Source organism: Mercurialis annua, linkage group LG6, assembly GCF_937616625.2.
Source record: "Mercurialis annua linkage group LG6, ddMerAnnu1.2, whole genome shotgun sequence".
Classification (NCBI taxonomy): domain Eukaryota; kingdom Viridiplantae; phylum Streptophyta; class Magnoliopsida; order Malpighiales; family Euphorbiaceae; genus Mercurialis; species Mercurialis annua.
In genome coordinates this window covers 38,562,533-38,580,155 of record NC_065575.1, presented here as the reverse complement: position 1 = coordinate 38,580,155, position 17,623 = coordinate 38,562,533, and the positions used below count along the sequence as shown (strand labels likewise).

The window sequence follows — 17,623 nt, the reverse complement described above, 5'->3', positions numbered from 1 at the left end:
TAGCCTTTAAATGGTCTCATCGATTTATTGAACTTGTAACACTACTGGTTTTCAATTCAACCGCCAGTCTGAACTAATTGTAAAATTATATATAAAAGTAAGTTATGGATTAGTTCATAGTATAACTGTTGGTTCAATCGATTAAATCGACCCACGATTTCCATTTCAGCTTATTCAACCAGTAGTTTTGAATTGTTTGCTAAAATATTTTGTTCTATTCTCAATTCTTAATTCTTAATTTATAAATTAAATTTGATGTGTTTCGCATTGCCAGAACAAAAGCCTCAACAGATAGAAGGGGAACATATTGCCTCAGATCTCCATTAGCATGCAAAATCATTCAACAAAAAATATGCTACTAAAGGCGTCAAGAACAATGAAAAATTTAAGAATTATTCTTCTTAAGCTACAAGAAACAAATTCAAGGGTTTGCAAGAGAAATGACAAGCACTGTTAAACAGGTACATCTGCTAAAGGTGGTAAGAAAATAAAAGAAGAAAATTCATAACACAAAGTAGCACTATCATCTGTATATTCCAGCCATTGACGCAATTCAAAAACTCAGAATTATGCCTGCAGATTGAAGAACCACGCAAAATATAACCAAATCATTAATCATCTCAGAGAACATTAAATGCAAAAATATATTCATTCATCATTAAGTTCCTACCTTGTTGGCGATATTGTTTGAGAGCCAGTCCAAACCCTCGTACAGCCCTTCCCCGGAAGTGGCACATGTGCTCTGAATATACCTGCAGTGCACAAGAATAACAAAATTTAGACTATGAATAAATGGTTGAATAAAAGGTGACCAGGGATGCCATTTTCCTTACCAATGGCGTTGGCGGAGAGAGTGAAGGCCAAGCTTATCAGTTATTTCCGCTGCGTTCATTGCATTTGGAAGATCTTGTTTGTTAGCGAAAACAAGCAGCACAGCATCCCTCAACTCGTCCTGCAAGTTTGACAAGTGACTTAAGGGTAGGTAACAAAGAAACCGTTCAAAATGCATCAAGCCTAGAGGCGACACTCAGAACCCAATTTGAATTGAAATAAAAAATGAACTTCATAATACCTCATTCAACATCCTGTGCAGCTCGTCCCTAGCTTCAACCACACGATCTCTGTCATTGCTATCAACCACAAAGATAAGTCCTTGTGTGTTTTGAAAGTAATGTCTCCACAATGGTCGGATCTGAGAACACAAAATAGGTGGGGGGAAAAATCAAATTAAAGTTTACATAAGTTACATGATCAAAGATACAACTCGACTTAATGTGACTCTGGCTCTGCTACATCAAAAGAAGGTAGATACATTTGCAGACTAGATTGTCCTTGTAACATTATACATTCTACTTTCATATGTAAGCCACCGTGTAAAATCCTTTCCTTGATAATCAAGAGAAAACTGTATGCAGTGATTTATAAATGCTAGCTTATGATTATGTGCTGATGGAGGACATGATCTCAGTACTAGACCGTACATAAGCACTGATTTATAACATAACTGCGTTCAAATAAATGAAGGAAACAGTGACCTCCATGGAATTTAACCCGTACTTGGGAACAACGACACATACCTTGTCCTGACCTCCAACATCCCAAACAGTGAAGCTAATGTTCTTGTACTCAACAGTCTCCACATTAAATCCTGGTTTGAAAAAAATTAATATAAGTTCAAAAGAAAAGCAATGCAGGAAAAAAATAACTCGAATAATTGCAAGAAAATGTAATCCTACAAAAATTGGAAACAAAGTTTTTTATCGACAATTATCTTATTCATCTACAAGTGGCAACAAAACAGCTATAAAAGACCACAGCAATAACGCCCAAATAAAAATCTAAAGTTCAACATAACGTAAATTGTGAAGATCCCATTGTATCAAATATTAAAGAGATGCCATGTTGACAAGAGTCATTATTTCATGCAACAGCTGTTTAACATTATTTTACAACACGCCTTTCCCGTGTTACAAATTTTACTTGTTCTATTTAAATAATTAAAACATGTTAGAACCCACATATTTATAAATGTGAGAGGCTTTGTAAAATGACTTGCCACATCGGTTGCATTGGATTATTTCTCTGCTAATAAAATATAGAAAACAATGGCAATAGAATCAATAATTAACCAAACTTACCAATGGTAGGAATAGTCGTGACAATCTCTCCAAGCTTGAGCTTGTAAAGGATGGTGGTCTTACCAGCTGCATCGAGACCCACCATCAGTATACGCATCTCTTTCTTAGCAAAGAGCCGGCTAAACAGCTTAGTGAAAGACAGCCCCATATTTTCACACCTGATAATACCAAAAAAACAAAAATAATAGCTGCATCAGACACCTCCACCACTAACCATGAATAAAACCGGCCAAATGCATCAAGTTATAAATTCTCTAATTAATTCATAATCAATTCAATTAACATATGTATTCAACGTTCCAGTAATTACAGAAAAACAAACCAAAGTGTTAATACTATATTAACTCGATTCATATTATTATATTAGGTTTTGAATTGCACATTACGTCAACAATATAATTATGAAACAATAATAAGATCACATCAACGGCATGATAATCAGACTCGAGAATAACAAAATTGCGTAGGCTAAGATCCAAAATCACAGATAGATTCAAGTAACTAACAAATCAGAAGCGTTTGTTTTTTCATAAAGGAATTATAATCGAGCTAGACATTGTTTACTGTTAGATCAAGCTTATCAAATCACAAATCACGTATAAAATCTAAAAGATCTCTGAATCTGACGTATCACATAATGATCCATGCAAAACAACAAAGATCCAAACGGTAAAAAAAACATCAAATCAAGCCATTGTTAAACACAATTCACCTCTAAATCTCAAAAAAAATGGCAACACAATGAATAAATATATAAAGTAAACCTCAATTCCACCGGAAAATGAGATCAGATCGAGAATAAATAAAATAAGAGGAGAAATGAATTACGGATCAACAACGGAGAGACTTGCCTGAGAAGATGAGAGAGCCAAAGAGAAAATTTAGGAAAATTGAGAAATGAGAGAGAGAGCTGCCCTCCACGCTGATATAGTATGAGAGAGAGAGAGAGAGAGAGTGTATTTATAGGACTTTTTTTATTATCTCACTCTCAGATCGCGTTTTTCTTTTATTTAATTATTAAAACAAAATGATTTAACTGTAAAACGCTCCGTTTGGCGTATTTTGTAAGCTTTCTTTTATTTGAGCTGCGGTTGGGTGCATTCGTTTGGTATAATTTGACGCCGTTATCACGACGCGTTGAGCCAGCTTTTGCCCGTGTCGTTCAGTATTCGAGCATTTGAGATTCGTAGCTGTTTGGGGAAGAGTATCCTTTAGCTAATTATGAATAGGGATTTCCCAATCTCAATATTGTTAGGGTATATCATTGTTTTGAAAACCGAACAGGTGACTAGTCATCAGTTTCTGGTTCAACCGGTTCAATGAAAATTTTATAATTTAAGTATGCCACAAAGTTTTCTGTCGATAATTCTCTTTGTCCGGTGTGACCACCAGTTCAACTGTCGGTTTATTCGGTTCGATCCGGTCCAACCTGGTTCTATTGGAATTCCAGATTTTTGTTGTTTTAGAATGTGACCACTAATCAAATCCCGGTTCTTCCGGCTGGTCCGGTTTTTAAAACACTGTTGTATATGATTATTATTTGTGCAAATAATAGTGAGACTCCCCATATATGTTATAATTAACAGTTTGATACCCTTTGAATATCAAACAATTGGGCACCTCACTTTCAATTCCGTTAATAATTAGGAGATTCTGTTAATTCCGTTAATGATTTGGCATTCACTTTCAAACGATTTGATACCTCACTTTCAATTTCGTTAACAATTTAATTCCTCATTTTCAAACGATTTGATAACTCATTTTTAATCTTATTAGCGATTCGATACCGAAATATAACAGAAGGTTGTATTTATTTGTATAATTAAAAGGGAGATATCAAATTGTTTGATTCTCAAATAAGAGGTATAAAATTATAAATTATGACATATGTGGATGACTTCACAATTATTTATTCTTATTATTTTGAATGATCTATTACATCAGCATTTCAGTCTAGTAAAAAGTTTCCATCACTATAAAATGTTTGTGATTTTTTTAAATCCAAGTCTTCAATCTTCATTAAACTATGTGAAGATATTTGTTAGAAAATGTTTATACTTTTTTGTCAAAGAAAATGTTTGATTTAAAATTTAACCTTTTTTTAGCATATTGGTTGATTTAGATCACAGCTTACAGCAAAGGTCTAAAGGCATAATACATATTTGAGACCCCATTTGTCCTGTTTTTGGCATTAGATCCATGCACTTCTATATATCAATGTTAAGCCCTAACACTTCTAATTTTATAGAAATTAAGTATTTCCGTCAAGTGTTAACATTGTCAATTCGAACTAACAGAAAAAAAAAGTTTAAAAATTTATTATCAACAAAAATAAAAATGCAGAATTACGTTTCAATAAAATTTAAAGTTTCAATAAAATTTAAAGTTTCAATAAAATTTAAGGTTTTTACACAAGCAACCTATTATGCCAAATTTTTAACTTTTATACGGATGCAGGTTTGGGTTTTCTAAACTACCATATGCAGACTGAATTATAACTTTTATACGGACTCTATATATTAAACCCTAAGAGCATACAAATCATAATTTCATTTATTTTCTCTCTCCTCATCATTCAATTCTCTCTTTCTCTCAGTTCATCTTCATCTCTCTTTTTTACCGTTCGTCGTCTTCCGCTGAGCCGTCCTCTGTTCCTCCGCTCCTCCGTCATCGTTCTCATCATCGTCTTCGTTTTCATCTTCGTCAACGTCATCATCTCCTCTGCTCATCGCCGTCATCTATTTAATTTCAGATCTATAATTTATTCATTGTTCTTTTTTTTTCAGATCTACAATTTTTTTACTATTTTTTCACCATTAAACATGTATAGAGATTATATTCGAAGAATATAATGCCAATTTCATGTTATGTAATATAAATTTATGGATATATAGAATAAAATTTTGTTATTTCTTCGTTTCTTTTGTGTTTGGTTGTATTTTTGTGTTTTTTTATTATGCAGTTCGATTTGTTAATGATGGTTGATTGCTGAAATATTATAATATTACAGTGTTGTTGATTTTATGTTGATTTTGTGTTGATAATCAGTTGGTATTTTCTTGATTTTAACATTGAAAAAATTTATTTTAAAAAAATATATTAGCAAATTAGATAATTTTGTGCGTGAAATAAACAAAAAAAATACAAAATTTAACTGAGATTAGATAAAGATATGTTAGCATTATCATGTTGACTTATTGTTGATTTCTTGTTGATATTTTATTGGTTGTCACAGTTTTTCAAAAATGTATGTTTTATTTTATTTTTTATGTTGATTCGTTGTTGATTTATTGTTGACGTTATGTTGATAAGTATTTCAACTCTTTTTCATATTCAATTTTATGTTGACATATTGTTGACATAATGTTGATAACATGTTGATTTTTCAATCATTAAAAGAAAAATAAAGTTAATGTTGATAACATGTTGACATATTGTTGACATAATGTTGATAACATGTTGATTTTCAATCATTAAAAGAAAAATTAAGTTAATCTTAATTTACTATGTTGATAAGATGTTAACATGCTTTTAATAATATGTTGATTGTTTTTAATTTAAATCAATCAATGTTCTCATTTCACAAACATCTTAACTAAATTAGCATTAATTGTTGATATCGTGTTGACATTATGTTGATAACTTGTTAATATGATAGTAGTAATTCTACTAAAGAACAACAAAGATACAAAATGTTTAAAATAAATGAATTAGATAAAGAAATTATCAGAGTTAGTAATCAAAATAATATGAAAAAACAATAACAATAATTCAAATGAAAAAAAATATTCTTACATATAAAAATAAAAATATATTAAATATACACCAACACAATAGTTCACAAATTAAAAAAATCTATTTCAAAATATTTTTCTTCCTCAATTCTCTTCGCAGCTGCACAGTTTCTTCAACATCACTTGTATAATTGTCTTCCGTTTTTCACCTCTCATACCTAACTAAATTTCGATAAAGCCGGTTATGATACAGTTTCATTTCATCCAACGAAAGTTTATTTCACAGACAATATTATCTTATTTGTCAATGTTAAAATAAAGAATCAGTTGATATCAACATAATATCAACATAAAATCAACAACACTGTAACATTACAATAATTCAGCAATCAATCATCATCAACAAATCGCTCTGCAGAATAAAAAAACGCAGAAATACAACAAAACACAAAAAAATGCAGAAATAACAAAATTTATTATATAAAATCACAAAATTATTCTATATAACATGAAATAAGTATTAGATTATTTAAAGATACTCTTTATACATGTTTAATGGTGAATAAACAGTAAAAGATAAACAAATTACAGATCTGAAAATAAAAAAAAAAGAACAAAAAATTTCAGATCTAAAATTAAAAAGATAAAAGAAAGATGACGCGGCGAGACAAAGGCGAAACGATGGAGGCGCAACGGCGGAAGCGAACGAGCAGAAATCGTGAAAATTTTCTTTCACGGCTCAAAAGAAATCGTGAAGAAAAAGAATGATTGAGAGAAATAAAAAAATCATATGGCGGAAATGAGTGAAGAAACCGCCAATTGAGAAGGAAAATAAGAAAACGGTAAAAAAGAAAGAAATTCAAAAGAAAAGATTAGGTTTCATAAAATATAAGATGTGAAAAGTAAAGATATAAATTGGGCCGTATAAAAGTAAAGTCTAGGTTAAATCCTCTATTTTATATAAAAAGCCCTAAAATTTAAAGTATGAAAACACTAACTACACGTGAAGAACACTTTATTTTTGTGATGAAGAGAACTAACTTCCATAGAGTTAAAAATATAGACCTAAATGATAACAAATAAAAATGTAAGAATTTAATACCATAAATGGACAAGTGCCGGAATTCAAATATGGATTTTGTGAAAGTCTAAATCTTATATTTTTAAATTAAATTATATTTAAGCTAAGCTTATTTTGAGTGGATTTGGGGATAAGCTAAAGCTAATTTGGGCTTCCATATAAAGCAAGATCTATAAAACCGGAACCGGCAATGATTCGTGTGTATGGCTGGGTAGTGGTCCCTTCACCATGCTACTGGTTCATCATCGCTTGCCACCAAAAGCACCGCCAGTGTATGCCTGGAAAATACATAGATGTTATGTATGATACGTTCTTCTGAACGTGCTATGTTAGTACAAGACCAGACAGCTCTTATGCATATAAAATATGGATTTAAATTGAGACAAAACTCCACCGCACATGTTATAGTAAGATGATCTAAATCTAATCTATCACATCCGAACATCAGAACATGCAATCCTTAGTCCTCTTCTTGTTATTTATCTGCACTTGAGCAAATCAGCTATCCTTTTATTATCAATTATCCATCGAACCTCGTAACAACTAGATTTATCGGATTAAGAGAATACAGCATCATATCTACCGACGTCAATTTCAGAATGAAGACGGGAAAGTAAAAGAAGCTTCATCAAACGAATGCTAATGTCAGGTAGAAGAAGTCATGTCCGATCGTCCTCCTGTCATCCTCTCAGCCTTCTCTCCACGCTCACCTAAAAATTGAATGCAAAAGCTAGCTCAGATGAAGAAAAGAAAGGTAAGGCCATTAACCAGGAAGAGATCTTCAAAATTCCGAGTATCATTGATTCACAAAAGAAAATGTAGATTACCAGTGCGGATTCTTATTATATCTGCAACAGGCACCACTGCAAAATAGGGAATGTCATTAGATGCTCTGATAATATATTCTTAACCTTTACAATAATACTTTACGATATTGTCAAGACCTGGTAGATTGATATGCACAAATGGCCGTTAGAGCATAATATATATCTAAATTGACTATGACATGGAGGAGGTGATTATATCATCTCAACTTCTGTACTTGATCGATGGCTAAACAAGCTCGTACAGTATGGTTAAATAAAGCTTATAAGAATGATGCAGCTACAGGTGCTCAGAGGGATAGTAAAATTCACCTATTGCTCCTAAAGTAACCAGTCATTTATTAATCATATAACATGCAACAAGTGAAGGACATAGTCGAATATAGAAGGGCAAACATTGCATAGTGGCCCCTCTCTTATTAACCCATCAAATCAAAGTCATTACAGCGAGAGTGCCAGCATAAAATAGTTTGTTGGATAAAATGGGCAGAATTTCACACGAACTTTTGAGGCTAGCACTGCTGTTAACGACATAAAGTATTCTTAATAACAAATCTCTGTAATACTTGTGAGAACGAGCATTACAAGCTCACAGTCATCATGAAAGAAAGTTTTAAGACTAGTCCTGGGAAAAGGAACAGTTCTTGAATTACCTGAAGATTACAGTTCCAGTAAACTATCTTAACTCAAGTGCTAACTGTTTAACAGATTCCCTAAGCACTACAGTAAATCGCTAATCTGACCCCTTCAAATAGCAAAAAATTCTGTCGATAAATTCCTAAAACTACACGAAAGGCTATGCAGAAAACCTCAGAAAAGAAGTCAGTGAACTTACAATATAGAACAGATATTTAAGGTGGAAAAGTTCTAAGAAACAATATGCATCATGCACTGCTATAAATATAGGATTAAAGAAGCTTAATCTTACAGAAAATCTTGCCATCTCCAATCTCTCCAGTCCTTGCCTCCTCAATGATTTTATCTATCACGTCTTCAACCTAAAAAAAATGAATAACATTTAATAAGCAATACTTTGGCAATGGCAACGTTTCATATTTTACGAAGATATTTAATAAAAACATATTCACATGCATGAGTTTGACAATCAATTCCATAATAATAGGAATACATTGTTTCAAACATTACTAATTCCGGCATAAGAGTCGCCATGTTGAAAAGTCATATCATGCATACCTGGTCTTTGCTCACCACAATTTCCATCTTAACTTTAGCAACGAACTTATCTTCAGAAAATTCTGAGCCTACAACACCATAAGCAATAACAAGCAAGGGAATCATGGTCTTGTAAACCATTTAAACTGGTTAGAAGGATAAAAAATGTATTGCATCTAAAACGAATGGTAAAACAAAAGGATTTAAATTGCGAGATAGGCCATAACTTGGTCATCAGATTTTTGCATACTATAACCATGTATTAAATTTCCAGGGAACCAAAAAAGAAAAACCGGATTGACAGTTAAGCAAAGAGCTTACCACCATGCCTTTCTGTTGAACCACCTTGAGCACCAAAACCACGAACATCAGAAACAGTAACACCTCGGATACCAATTTTTAGCAAAGCCTCAATTGATAACAACAGAAATGATAATTAGTAATTCATGATACAGATTTACAAAACCCGACAGCCTTCAAAAATTTAACAGCTAGCACATGCTTATGCACTGCACATAGGTTGAAGCCAAAGAATGAAAAAATGAAACAAACCACCAGCACCCTGACAGAACAAGAAAAGATGCAGATTGACCATTGAGTCATTGACCAGGAAAATAAACAACAGCCATGCTCGTAATTTAAAGAGAAAAAACTGGGTTATTAATTTAGTGAAGACTGAAAATAGTTCAAAGCAGCAGTGAGTGACTATACATATAAACAAATAAGTGTGGAGATTTAAAATATTTGCATGATAGTATAATTTTTTACTTCATCGCAAGTTTCCTTTTTCTAAAGGCAAAAACATGAAACTACTTGAATAACGACATCTTCAGTATCATCCATCAAATACTGGTTCGGGAATGCACAAACAGTCTCAGTGCCTCTAAACAAGAAAGTTAATAGGCACAATTTGATATAACGAGAAAATTAGTGGTAATTTAAATTATCAACGTCTTGCACAAAGATGGATTGATAGAGAAATGAAACATATCACACCTCTGAGTTATCATCAACCATCAGATTCCCCCTACTCCCCTCTTGAAACATATCACACCTCTGAGTTATCATCAACCACCAGATTCCCCCTACTCCCCTCTTGAAACAACATATCAAGGTCTTTTAAGTAAGAACCATACTTACCGAATAACCTGACTTTACTAAATCGTAATATTAATATCCAGCTCATCTGGTTCACTTCTATAGTTAGTTAGTCATTTTTGCAAAATAAAAAACCAAAAATCGCTAACTCGAAGATCAAAAACTGCATAACAAATACAGTAAAAGATATAATCTCCAGCAAGTACAATTATGTGTTGGCATTGACAAACATATAAGTTGGTCCTTAGTAAGTCTTAAACTTATTTACTGAGTAATTAAGAAACACTTACTGATGAAACTTGGGCGACTCTCCAAGGCCTACAACACGCCGGAATTCAGTTGCACAGTTAAAATTGGAAAGAATATTAAATATTAATCGAAAAATTGATCAGTGACAGCACCTGAGAATGGCTTCCACTTTATAGAACTTAGCATCAGGAATGTAGTCAACTGCCAATAATTACTAAGCACATAAGAAATTATGAAACAATTTCATAAAAAGATGGGTAAACTAATGCACATACCAGGTGAGCTTTGGGCATTGATTACAGGAAGGAGAGGGGCGTATCGTAGGCGCTTAATAGTGGCGGATTTGAAGTGACAAATTCGAGTATCCGTTAGCTTGGGACGAACTAAAATGGAATTTGTGAGAGCAAATTCTTTGTTGACATTAGAATGAAGGGATGATGGAGTGAGCAGGCGCAGTTTAGCAGTTGCTGCCATTTTTAGCAGTAGAATTGCAGGGATGAAATAAATTGAGAAAATTAGAAAAAATACTCTCTTTTTATAAATATTTACAGATTATACCTCAGTGATTAAAAGATTCTGAAATTACTCTCTATTTTATGGACATATATGTCTTTACCTACATGGGCGGTTTTTTTTATTTTAATGACCCAACCCATTTATGTTTATACTCCCAGTTTTCAAATATTTATGTTTTTACTCCGTGAGCAGTTATCACTCTTCCCTCTCTTTTCTTTCATTCTCTTTCAGTTCTCGCTTTATTGCCGTTTCTTCGTCTTCCATTTTCTTCTTTTCTTCATCGATTTTGATTCTTCGTTTCTGGTTCTCATTGATATATCTGTGTTTTCTGAATCTTATCAGTGCGTTTGGTGAGTAATGTTTACATTTTTCAATTAATTTGTCTGTAATCGTTTTTTAGGTTTTTTAGGCATTTTTTTTTATTTTTTATTTAAATTTTTCAATTGTTTGTTCATATTTGTTGATTTTCTCTTTGTATTGTGTTGATTATAACTGATTTGTGTTTTATTTTCAGTTAATCTGACATCATGAGTGATTCCGATTTGAATAAAACAGTAACTCAAATCATTAGACAAATGAAAAGCCTGTCACTGTTGATAATGAAGTGGAGAATGTCGCTAATTCTCCTGTCATTGTTGATAATGAAGTGGAGAATGTCGCTAATTCTCCTGTCACTGTTGATAATGAAGTGGAGAATGTCGCTAATTCTCCTGACACTGTTGATAATGAAGTGGAGAATGTCGCTAATTCTCCAGTTCGAAAAAGTTTAAGAATCAAAATGTTACATGCAGTTGAAGTTCCTGTTTGTAAGACTGAGAAAAAACCAAGAATGAAGAGGAGAGCAGTTAAAAAATCTGTATGTGGTAAAAGGAAAGCAGAACCTGTTGTGGTTAAAAGAGACATTAAGATGAGAAGGCTTGGAAGTGATAATCTGAATAAAAATGATTCTATTCAGGTATAAAATTGTATATAAGTTGTGATACTTTTATGATAATGTTGTTTATAGTAGTTGATAATATGATGATATTATAATATTTTGTTTTGTTAGTCGATTGTAGTAATATAATTTTTTATGATAATTGTATGATAATGTAAAAATAATACGTTTTTTTGATTTTTGATTGATAATCAGATTTGTTATGTTAATATAATTTTGTATGATAATGATATGATAATACATGTTCTACTCTAATTACAGTTTTTTATTTTGTTATATAAGTTGATGATACTGTTATGATAATATGTGTATCCTGGTATAGTTTTCTGATTTATAAAAATAATAATCTAATTATAATTGTATGATAATGTAAATATAATATGATAATTGTATGATAATGTAAAAATAATACGTTTTTTTGATTTTTGATTGATAATCAGATTTGTTATGTTAATATAATTTTGTATGATAATGTGTAATATCCCGTAAAATTTTGAATTTATTTTGTTATTTTCCGACGTGGTTCCGGATGTGTTTTGAGGAGTATTTGAAGTTTTGTAAATTATTGGTGGTTCAATTCATCTTTGGTTCGATTTAAGGGTTTGGTTCATGGTCCGGTTCAATTTTGGGTTTGGTTCTCGGTTCCCTTGGGTCTTGGTTCAACCAAATGGTTGAACCAAGGAATAAACCAGGTCTCGTAAGAGACCTGATGAATTCACGCACAGTCTCGTACGAGACTGTGCCTGTCCCGTACGGGACTGTGCAAATTTTGCACTGGTCTCGTACGAGACTAGCATGTCTCGTACGAGACCCATGGTTTTCCTAGCCTGGTCTCGTACGAGACCAGGAATTCCCGAACGGGACTCAGCCCAAAAGGCTGAGTCTCGTTCGAGAAAAGGGCAGCCCGTAATGGGCTTTGTGTCGGGGCCTTTTGTCACTCGTTTTCGACCTAGTTCCTTTCGCTATTTAAACTCGATTTCTAAACGAAAAACCTAGATCACGCTGCAAACAAACCCTAGCCGTCTTCCTTTTATCCTTTCGTTGAGAAACGAAGCCGAAATCATCATCCAAAGATCGCTGTTCGGTAAGTCTTCTAAATTCTTGATTTCCAGTTTTCGGTTATGAACGATATTCCGTAATTCTTATCGTTCTCCCTCGTTTGTTGATGAAAATCAGAACCGTTTGATCTCAGACGTTCTAGACTCAATTCCCTACGTTTTCCATCTTTAATTTTCGAGAAAAGGTACGTAAATCTTATCGTTTTAATCGCCGTACGGTTTATCGTTTTAGAGTTTTTGAAACTGTTTCTAGGATGATCTACCTTTTGCCGATGCTTTGCTTATTCCTTTGGCTTGATTTTGTGTTTCCTTTTGATATAAGATGTCTGGGAAGATTATAGATTCATAACTAAGTTGATTGGATTGTGTTGTTTACGGTTTGAGTTCTTCGTTGCTTTGAAATCGAGTTTCTGCCGTGTTGGACTAAGATTTTTGTCTTCGACTCTTAAGTTTGATTTAGGGTTCATGTTGTAATGTGATTAAGTTTAAGTTATGATGAGGATTAGTTTCATGCTTTTGGTTTGGAGTTGATTCCTGTTGTGATTGTTTAAATCCTTGATTCTGAATTGTGGTTCTGTAACATGGCGGGGAAGAATTTTGGTTTAAAGGAAAGGGATGGCTAATTAGCCATTATGGTTATCAAACTATTTTGTTTAAAACAAATAAACCCTTAGAGTTAAATTTTACTTAAGTACTTGGAATTTGTTTAATTTATAAATGTAACATTTAAAACGAAAGTTGTTTATAAATTAATTTAATATAATTACTCGGGTAATTATATTTGCCTACAAATGTCGTTTTGTCAAAAGTTGGCTAAATTACAATTTAGTCCCTGGACTTATTTTTATAACTCAATTAAGTGGATTTGTGATAAGTAAATTTATATTTTGTATTAATTATAAATAAAAGTAATTAATTTGATTTTTGGAAATCAAATTGGCTAAAGTACAATTTAGTCCCTAATTGGCAAAAGTACAATTTGGTCCCTAATTGGTTAAAGTGCAAATTGGTCCCTGAACTTTTATTTGACTTATTTAACTAAGTTTTTGGGGTTGTAACTTGGGTTACTTTGAATTGAAGTTATTGAGTTCCGCTTTTAAAATGGTTTATTATTTTATGGAATTATTTTATAAATATAAACTCGGGTTTATATTTGATAAACGTTTTGAATCGGGTTAGACTTGGGTCACCCGACAAGTGAGGTTAGCTTGGTAGTTATTGGTAACTCGGCTAACCCACTATTTGGAAATTATTTATTATTTAAAATTATTAAATAATATTTTTAAATTGAATTATAAGCGAGAACTCAATAGACTTATATTAATTGGGTTTTATTACCTAATGGGTATTATTTGTGTGTGCCTTGGATTATTTATTCCGACGTGTTATTTGTGCTAGTCCTATGTGGTGTCTAGTACTCTTTAGAGTTAGGGTCTGATTTTAATAATTATTTTATTTGTCTAGACTCGTCTACTGTTCGTGCTTCAGAGGCGAACCAGAGTTAGTTGCTTGCCGGTATTTCACGCGGATTAGCAAGCAGTGAGTTTATATTTACTATTTACCGCTTTATTAAGTAAATTGTTATTTTAATATTAAATATATATATTGTACGTATATTTCGAACTGTTTTTATATTATGGCTCTTAGTTGGAACATGCTACCTAATGGGCATCATTAGAACTGCGTGCGCACCGGTATTGATCTGGGTAAGGTATATATGGAAATGTGGTAACTCGGTGTGAGCATAGCTCTCGGGACCAGGTAGAGTAACTCGGTGTAGCTCAGCTCTCGGGACTCTGGTATAAGTGTGGTCAGTGGTAACTCGGTGTAGCTCAGCTCTCGGGACCAGACCTATTGGATTATTATTATTATTATTTAGAATTGTGGATTAGGGTTCCAACTATTATCTGTAATATCGTTATTAAATGTTTTAAACGTTTTAAAGGTTTTCCACTTAATAAATGAAAATAGTGGTATGAACTCATCTCAGTATATCTGACCCCGTTGTTTTCCCAATTTTTCCCAGGGTTATGATCTGAGAGAGTCTGGTGATCTCCGCATTTACTTTTCCTCGGAGGTTCCATTTATTTTGATAAACTGTCAAACTATTTTATTCTTAGACCGCAGTAGTTGACTAGACGTCTTTATTATTATTACAGTTGTTTGTCGGATTGATCTGACTAGTTATATTGCTCTGGCATGTTATGTAGTTATTTCGGATTATTTATGTTATGCCTATTTTTAGACTCAGAATTGGATAAGCATGTTATATTATCTGTTGAATATTATATCTGCTAGATTTAGGCTGAAGTCTCGGTTGCCCCCGAGCATTGGTTTTCTGCAGGTTTATGTGTTTATGTGTTAAATAAAAGGCTAGCTACGGGTTTCGGTACTATATTACCCATACCCTAGCGCCGGTCGCGATTCATGAAAATGGGTCGTGACAAACTTGGTATCAGAGCTTTGGTTTCAAACCAAGGCCATTGCTTGCTATGTGTTTACTCTGTTAAGTATGGTTGTGTCTTAGGAACTACCGCGGATATAGGATTCTGTCATGTCTTTAAAAACGTCATCTTTTGATTTTAAAAACATTCTGCCTACACCAATAGGTTTGCGTCGAGTCAGTCATTGTATGTTGATTTGATGTTGTTAAATGTTAATTTTATTTCACTTGGGTGAACTTTTATTGCTGTTGATTTCTTGGGAAATCCTATATGTTGCTTGTTTTGTTCATACTTGGGTATGAAATATCTGTTATTTAAATTGTTGTCGTTCAATCTTAGGATATGGACAACGTTATTCGTACTCGTGCTCGTGCTGCGGCAGAGCAAGAAGCTGTGGCTGATGATGCGATTTCCATGGAAGTCGATCAGAACGTACCACCAGTTCAGGCTAATGTTGGACGTGGTCGAGGTGGAGGTGCTGGCAGAGGTAGAGGTGCTGGTAGGGGCAGAGGAGCTGGTGCTGGTAGAGGTGGAGCTAGAGGACGCGGTGCAGCAGGTGTTCAGGCACCGAATGTGCAGCAGGCACCGGAGGTGCAACAAGCACCAAACATGCAAGCGTTCGACTTCACTACTTTCTTGGCTGGCGTCGTCGAGATGCAGAACAATCAGGCTCTACTGCAGAATCAGTGTAATATACTGGGTCAGTTAGCGCAGCAACAGCAACCTCAGGTTGGTGCTGTAGCTGGTATTGGTGGACTTGCTGGTGTCGGTCATATTCCAACAGACAGAGAGTTGGTGATGACCTACTTGAAGTTGAATCCGACTTCTTTTGATAGTACTGGGGATGCTCTTGACTTTTTGGAGGAATTTGAGTACAACAGTCAGAGGATTCAAGCTTCTGATCGTCAATCAGTGATGCTTGTGGAGATGTCGCTGAAGGGTCCAGCTAAGGACTGGTATCATGATAACATCAGGCCAGTTATGGATACTTTGTCTTGGGCTGATTTTGTGATCAGGTTCAGAGGTTACTATCTACCCTTCTCTGTTACTGAGAGTTTCAGAGAAAAGCTGCTAAATTTGAAGAAAGGGGATAGATCAGTGACAGACTACACTACTGAGTTTGTACGTTTGGGGCGGTTTGCTACAGATCTTCAGGGTGATCAAGAGCGAGTGAACGACCGTTATGTTAGGGGTTTAGGCTCGGAGTTTCTCCCTTTGCTGATAGGGACAAACATGGAGTTTGCCCGGTTAGTGGATAGTGCGCGACGGATGGAGAATTCGATGGTTCAGTTTGGAACGATCTCTGACCCTTTCCAGAATCAGAAGGGAAAGAGTGACCTTCCTAGTGGGGGGCAGCAGGCCCCAGTGCAGCATAGTAGTGGGAATTACTACAGTGGCTCTTCTCAGGCCAACAGGGGGAGTCGACGGACTCACAACAAAGGGAGGCATAGTGCCAGGAGTGCTCCGTACAGTTCCAGTAGCAGTGGGAGCAACCGTGGTTCAGGACGCGGGTACAGTGGTGGATCGAACATACCGTTCTGCCAGAATTGCAGACGTAGGCATTATGGTTAGTGCCAGTTAGCTCCTGGAGGTTGTTTCACTTGTGGCCAGCCGGGTCATTTTTCTAGGGAGTGTCCGACATCTGGGCAGCAGATGTCTAACTCCAGTGTGGCGCAGTCATCTTATCAGCAGCAGAGACCTGCGTTTACACAGTCTGTAGGGTACTCTCAACCTGCAGCATCTTTTGGTGGCCAGCGGGGCCGTGGTTCTGGTGGCAGAGGCTTTGGTGGCCGTGGTAACGGCGGTAGAGGTTCCAACGGTTATGGTACTGGACAAAGTTCGCAGCAGCAGCCGCAGGGTCAGGCCAGAGTGTTCGCACTTACTCCTCAGGATGCGCGTGCATCAAATGCTGTGGTGCAAGGTACCATTCCGATTTCTTTTATAGATGCTTTAGTGTTATTTGATGCGGGTGCAACCCATTCGTTTGTATCTACATGTTTTGCTGGGAAATTGGGTATGGCACCATCTGTTTTGAGTGAACCTTTAGCTGTGTCTACACCTATGTCTGAAGGTGTAGTAGTGGACGTTGTTTATCCTTCGTGTCCAGTGGTTATTCAGGGTAGAGAATTATGTGCTGATTTGATTGTACTTGATGTTCTTTCTTTTGATGTTATCTTGGGGATGGACTGGTTGTCACGCCATTATGCTTCTATTGACTGTCGAGGGAAGTCAGTCGAGTTCAGGATTCCAGGTGATCTACCTTTTTCCTTTCAGGGAGAAAAGGCAGAGACACCTAAGAATCTGATTTCCGCCATCAAGGCGAAGCGGATGTTAGGCAAGGGTTGCCAGGGTTTTCTTGCTGTGGTTCGTG

The 17,623-nt window shown here is 34.8% G+C and overlaps 2 protein-coding genes across 4 annotated transcripts; both read right to left on the bottom strand.

The window, feature by feature from the left end:
- Positions 1-339: 339 nt before the first annotated feature.
- LOC126686634 (ADP-ribosylation factor) lies at positions 340-3,093 on the bottom strand. Of its 2 annotated transcripts, none has more exons than XM_050380772.2 (7): positions 2,990-3,093; positions 2,139-2,296; positions 1,578-1,648; positions 1,073-1,192; positions 834-952; positions 671-752; positions 340-573 (listed from the first exon to the last, which is right to left on the bottom strand). In XM_050380772.2, exons 2-7 carry the CDS (start codon positions 2,284-2,286, stop codon positions 568-570), a joined length of 546 nt encoding a protein of 181 aa, XP_050236729.1. In that variant the 5' UTR covers positions 2,287-2,296; positions 2,990-3,093; the 3' UTR covers positions 340-567. The 2 variants fall into 2 exon arrangements, with proteins under 2 accessions (XP_050236729.1, XP_050236730.1); XM_050380773.2 differs by having other exon boundaries at positions 2,967-3,074.
- A 4,211-nt stretch (positions 3,094-7,304) lies between these two features.
- On the bottom strand, positions 7,305-10,818 carry LOC126686633 (nitrogen regulatory protein P-II homolog). Of its 2 annotated transcripts, XR_007643979.2 has the most exons (9): positions 10,573-10,818; positions 10,450-10,498; positions 10,339-10,366; positions 9,272-9,359; positions 8,972-9,039; positions 8,706-8,775; positions 7,781-7,816; positions 7,538-7,663; positions 7,305-7,503 (listed from the first exon to the last, which is right to left on the bottom strand). XR_007643979.2 is itself a non-coding variant. In XM_050380771.2 (8 exons), the coding sequence occupies exons 1-8, from the start codon at positions 10,769-10,771 to the stop codon at positions 7,599-7,601; spliced, it is 603 nt and encodes a 200-aa protein (XP_050236728.1). In that variant the 5' UTR covers positions 10,772-10,818; the 3' UTR covers positions 7,305-7,598. The 2 variants fall into 2 exon arrangements, 1 of the variants encoding a protein (XP_050236728.1); XM_050380771.2 differs by having other exon boundaries at positions 7,305-7,663.
- Positions 10,819-17,623: the final 6,805 nt, after the last annotated feature.

Excerpts from the sequence above, each read along its gene's own strand:
- LOC126686634 (XM_050380772.2), bottom strand. The coding sequence starts at position 2,286 with ATGGGGCTGTCTTTCACTAAGCTGTTTAGCCGGCTCTTTGCTAAGAAA. Across the intron at positions 1,649-2,138 it reads CACGACTATTCCTACCATTG|GATTTAATGTGGAGACTGTT; the intron begins GTAAGTTTGGTT and ends TTTTCAAACCAG. Across the intron at positions 753-833 it reads TCTCTCCGCCAACGCCATTG|GTATATTCAGAGCACATGTG; the intron begins GTAAGGAAAATG and ends TGTGCACTGCAG.
- LOC126686633 (XM_050380771.2), bottom strand. The coding sequence starts at position 10,771 with ATGGCAGCAACTGCTAAACTGCGCCTGCTCACTCCATCATCCCTTCAT. Across the intron at positions 9,360-10,338 it reads GAGTCGCCCAAGTTTCATCA|GCTTTGCTAAAAATTGGTAT; the intron begins GTAAGTGTTTCT and ends TTATCAATTGAG. Across the intron at positions 9,040-9,271 it reads TTCAACAGAAAGGCATGGTG|GCTCAGAATTTTCTGAAGAT; the intron begins GTAAGCTCTTTG and ends ATGGTGTTGTAG.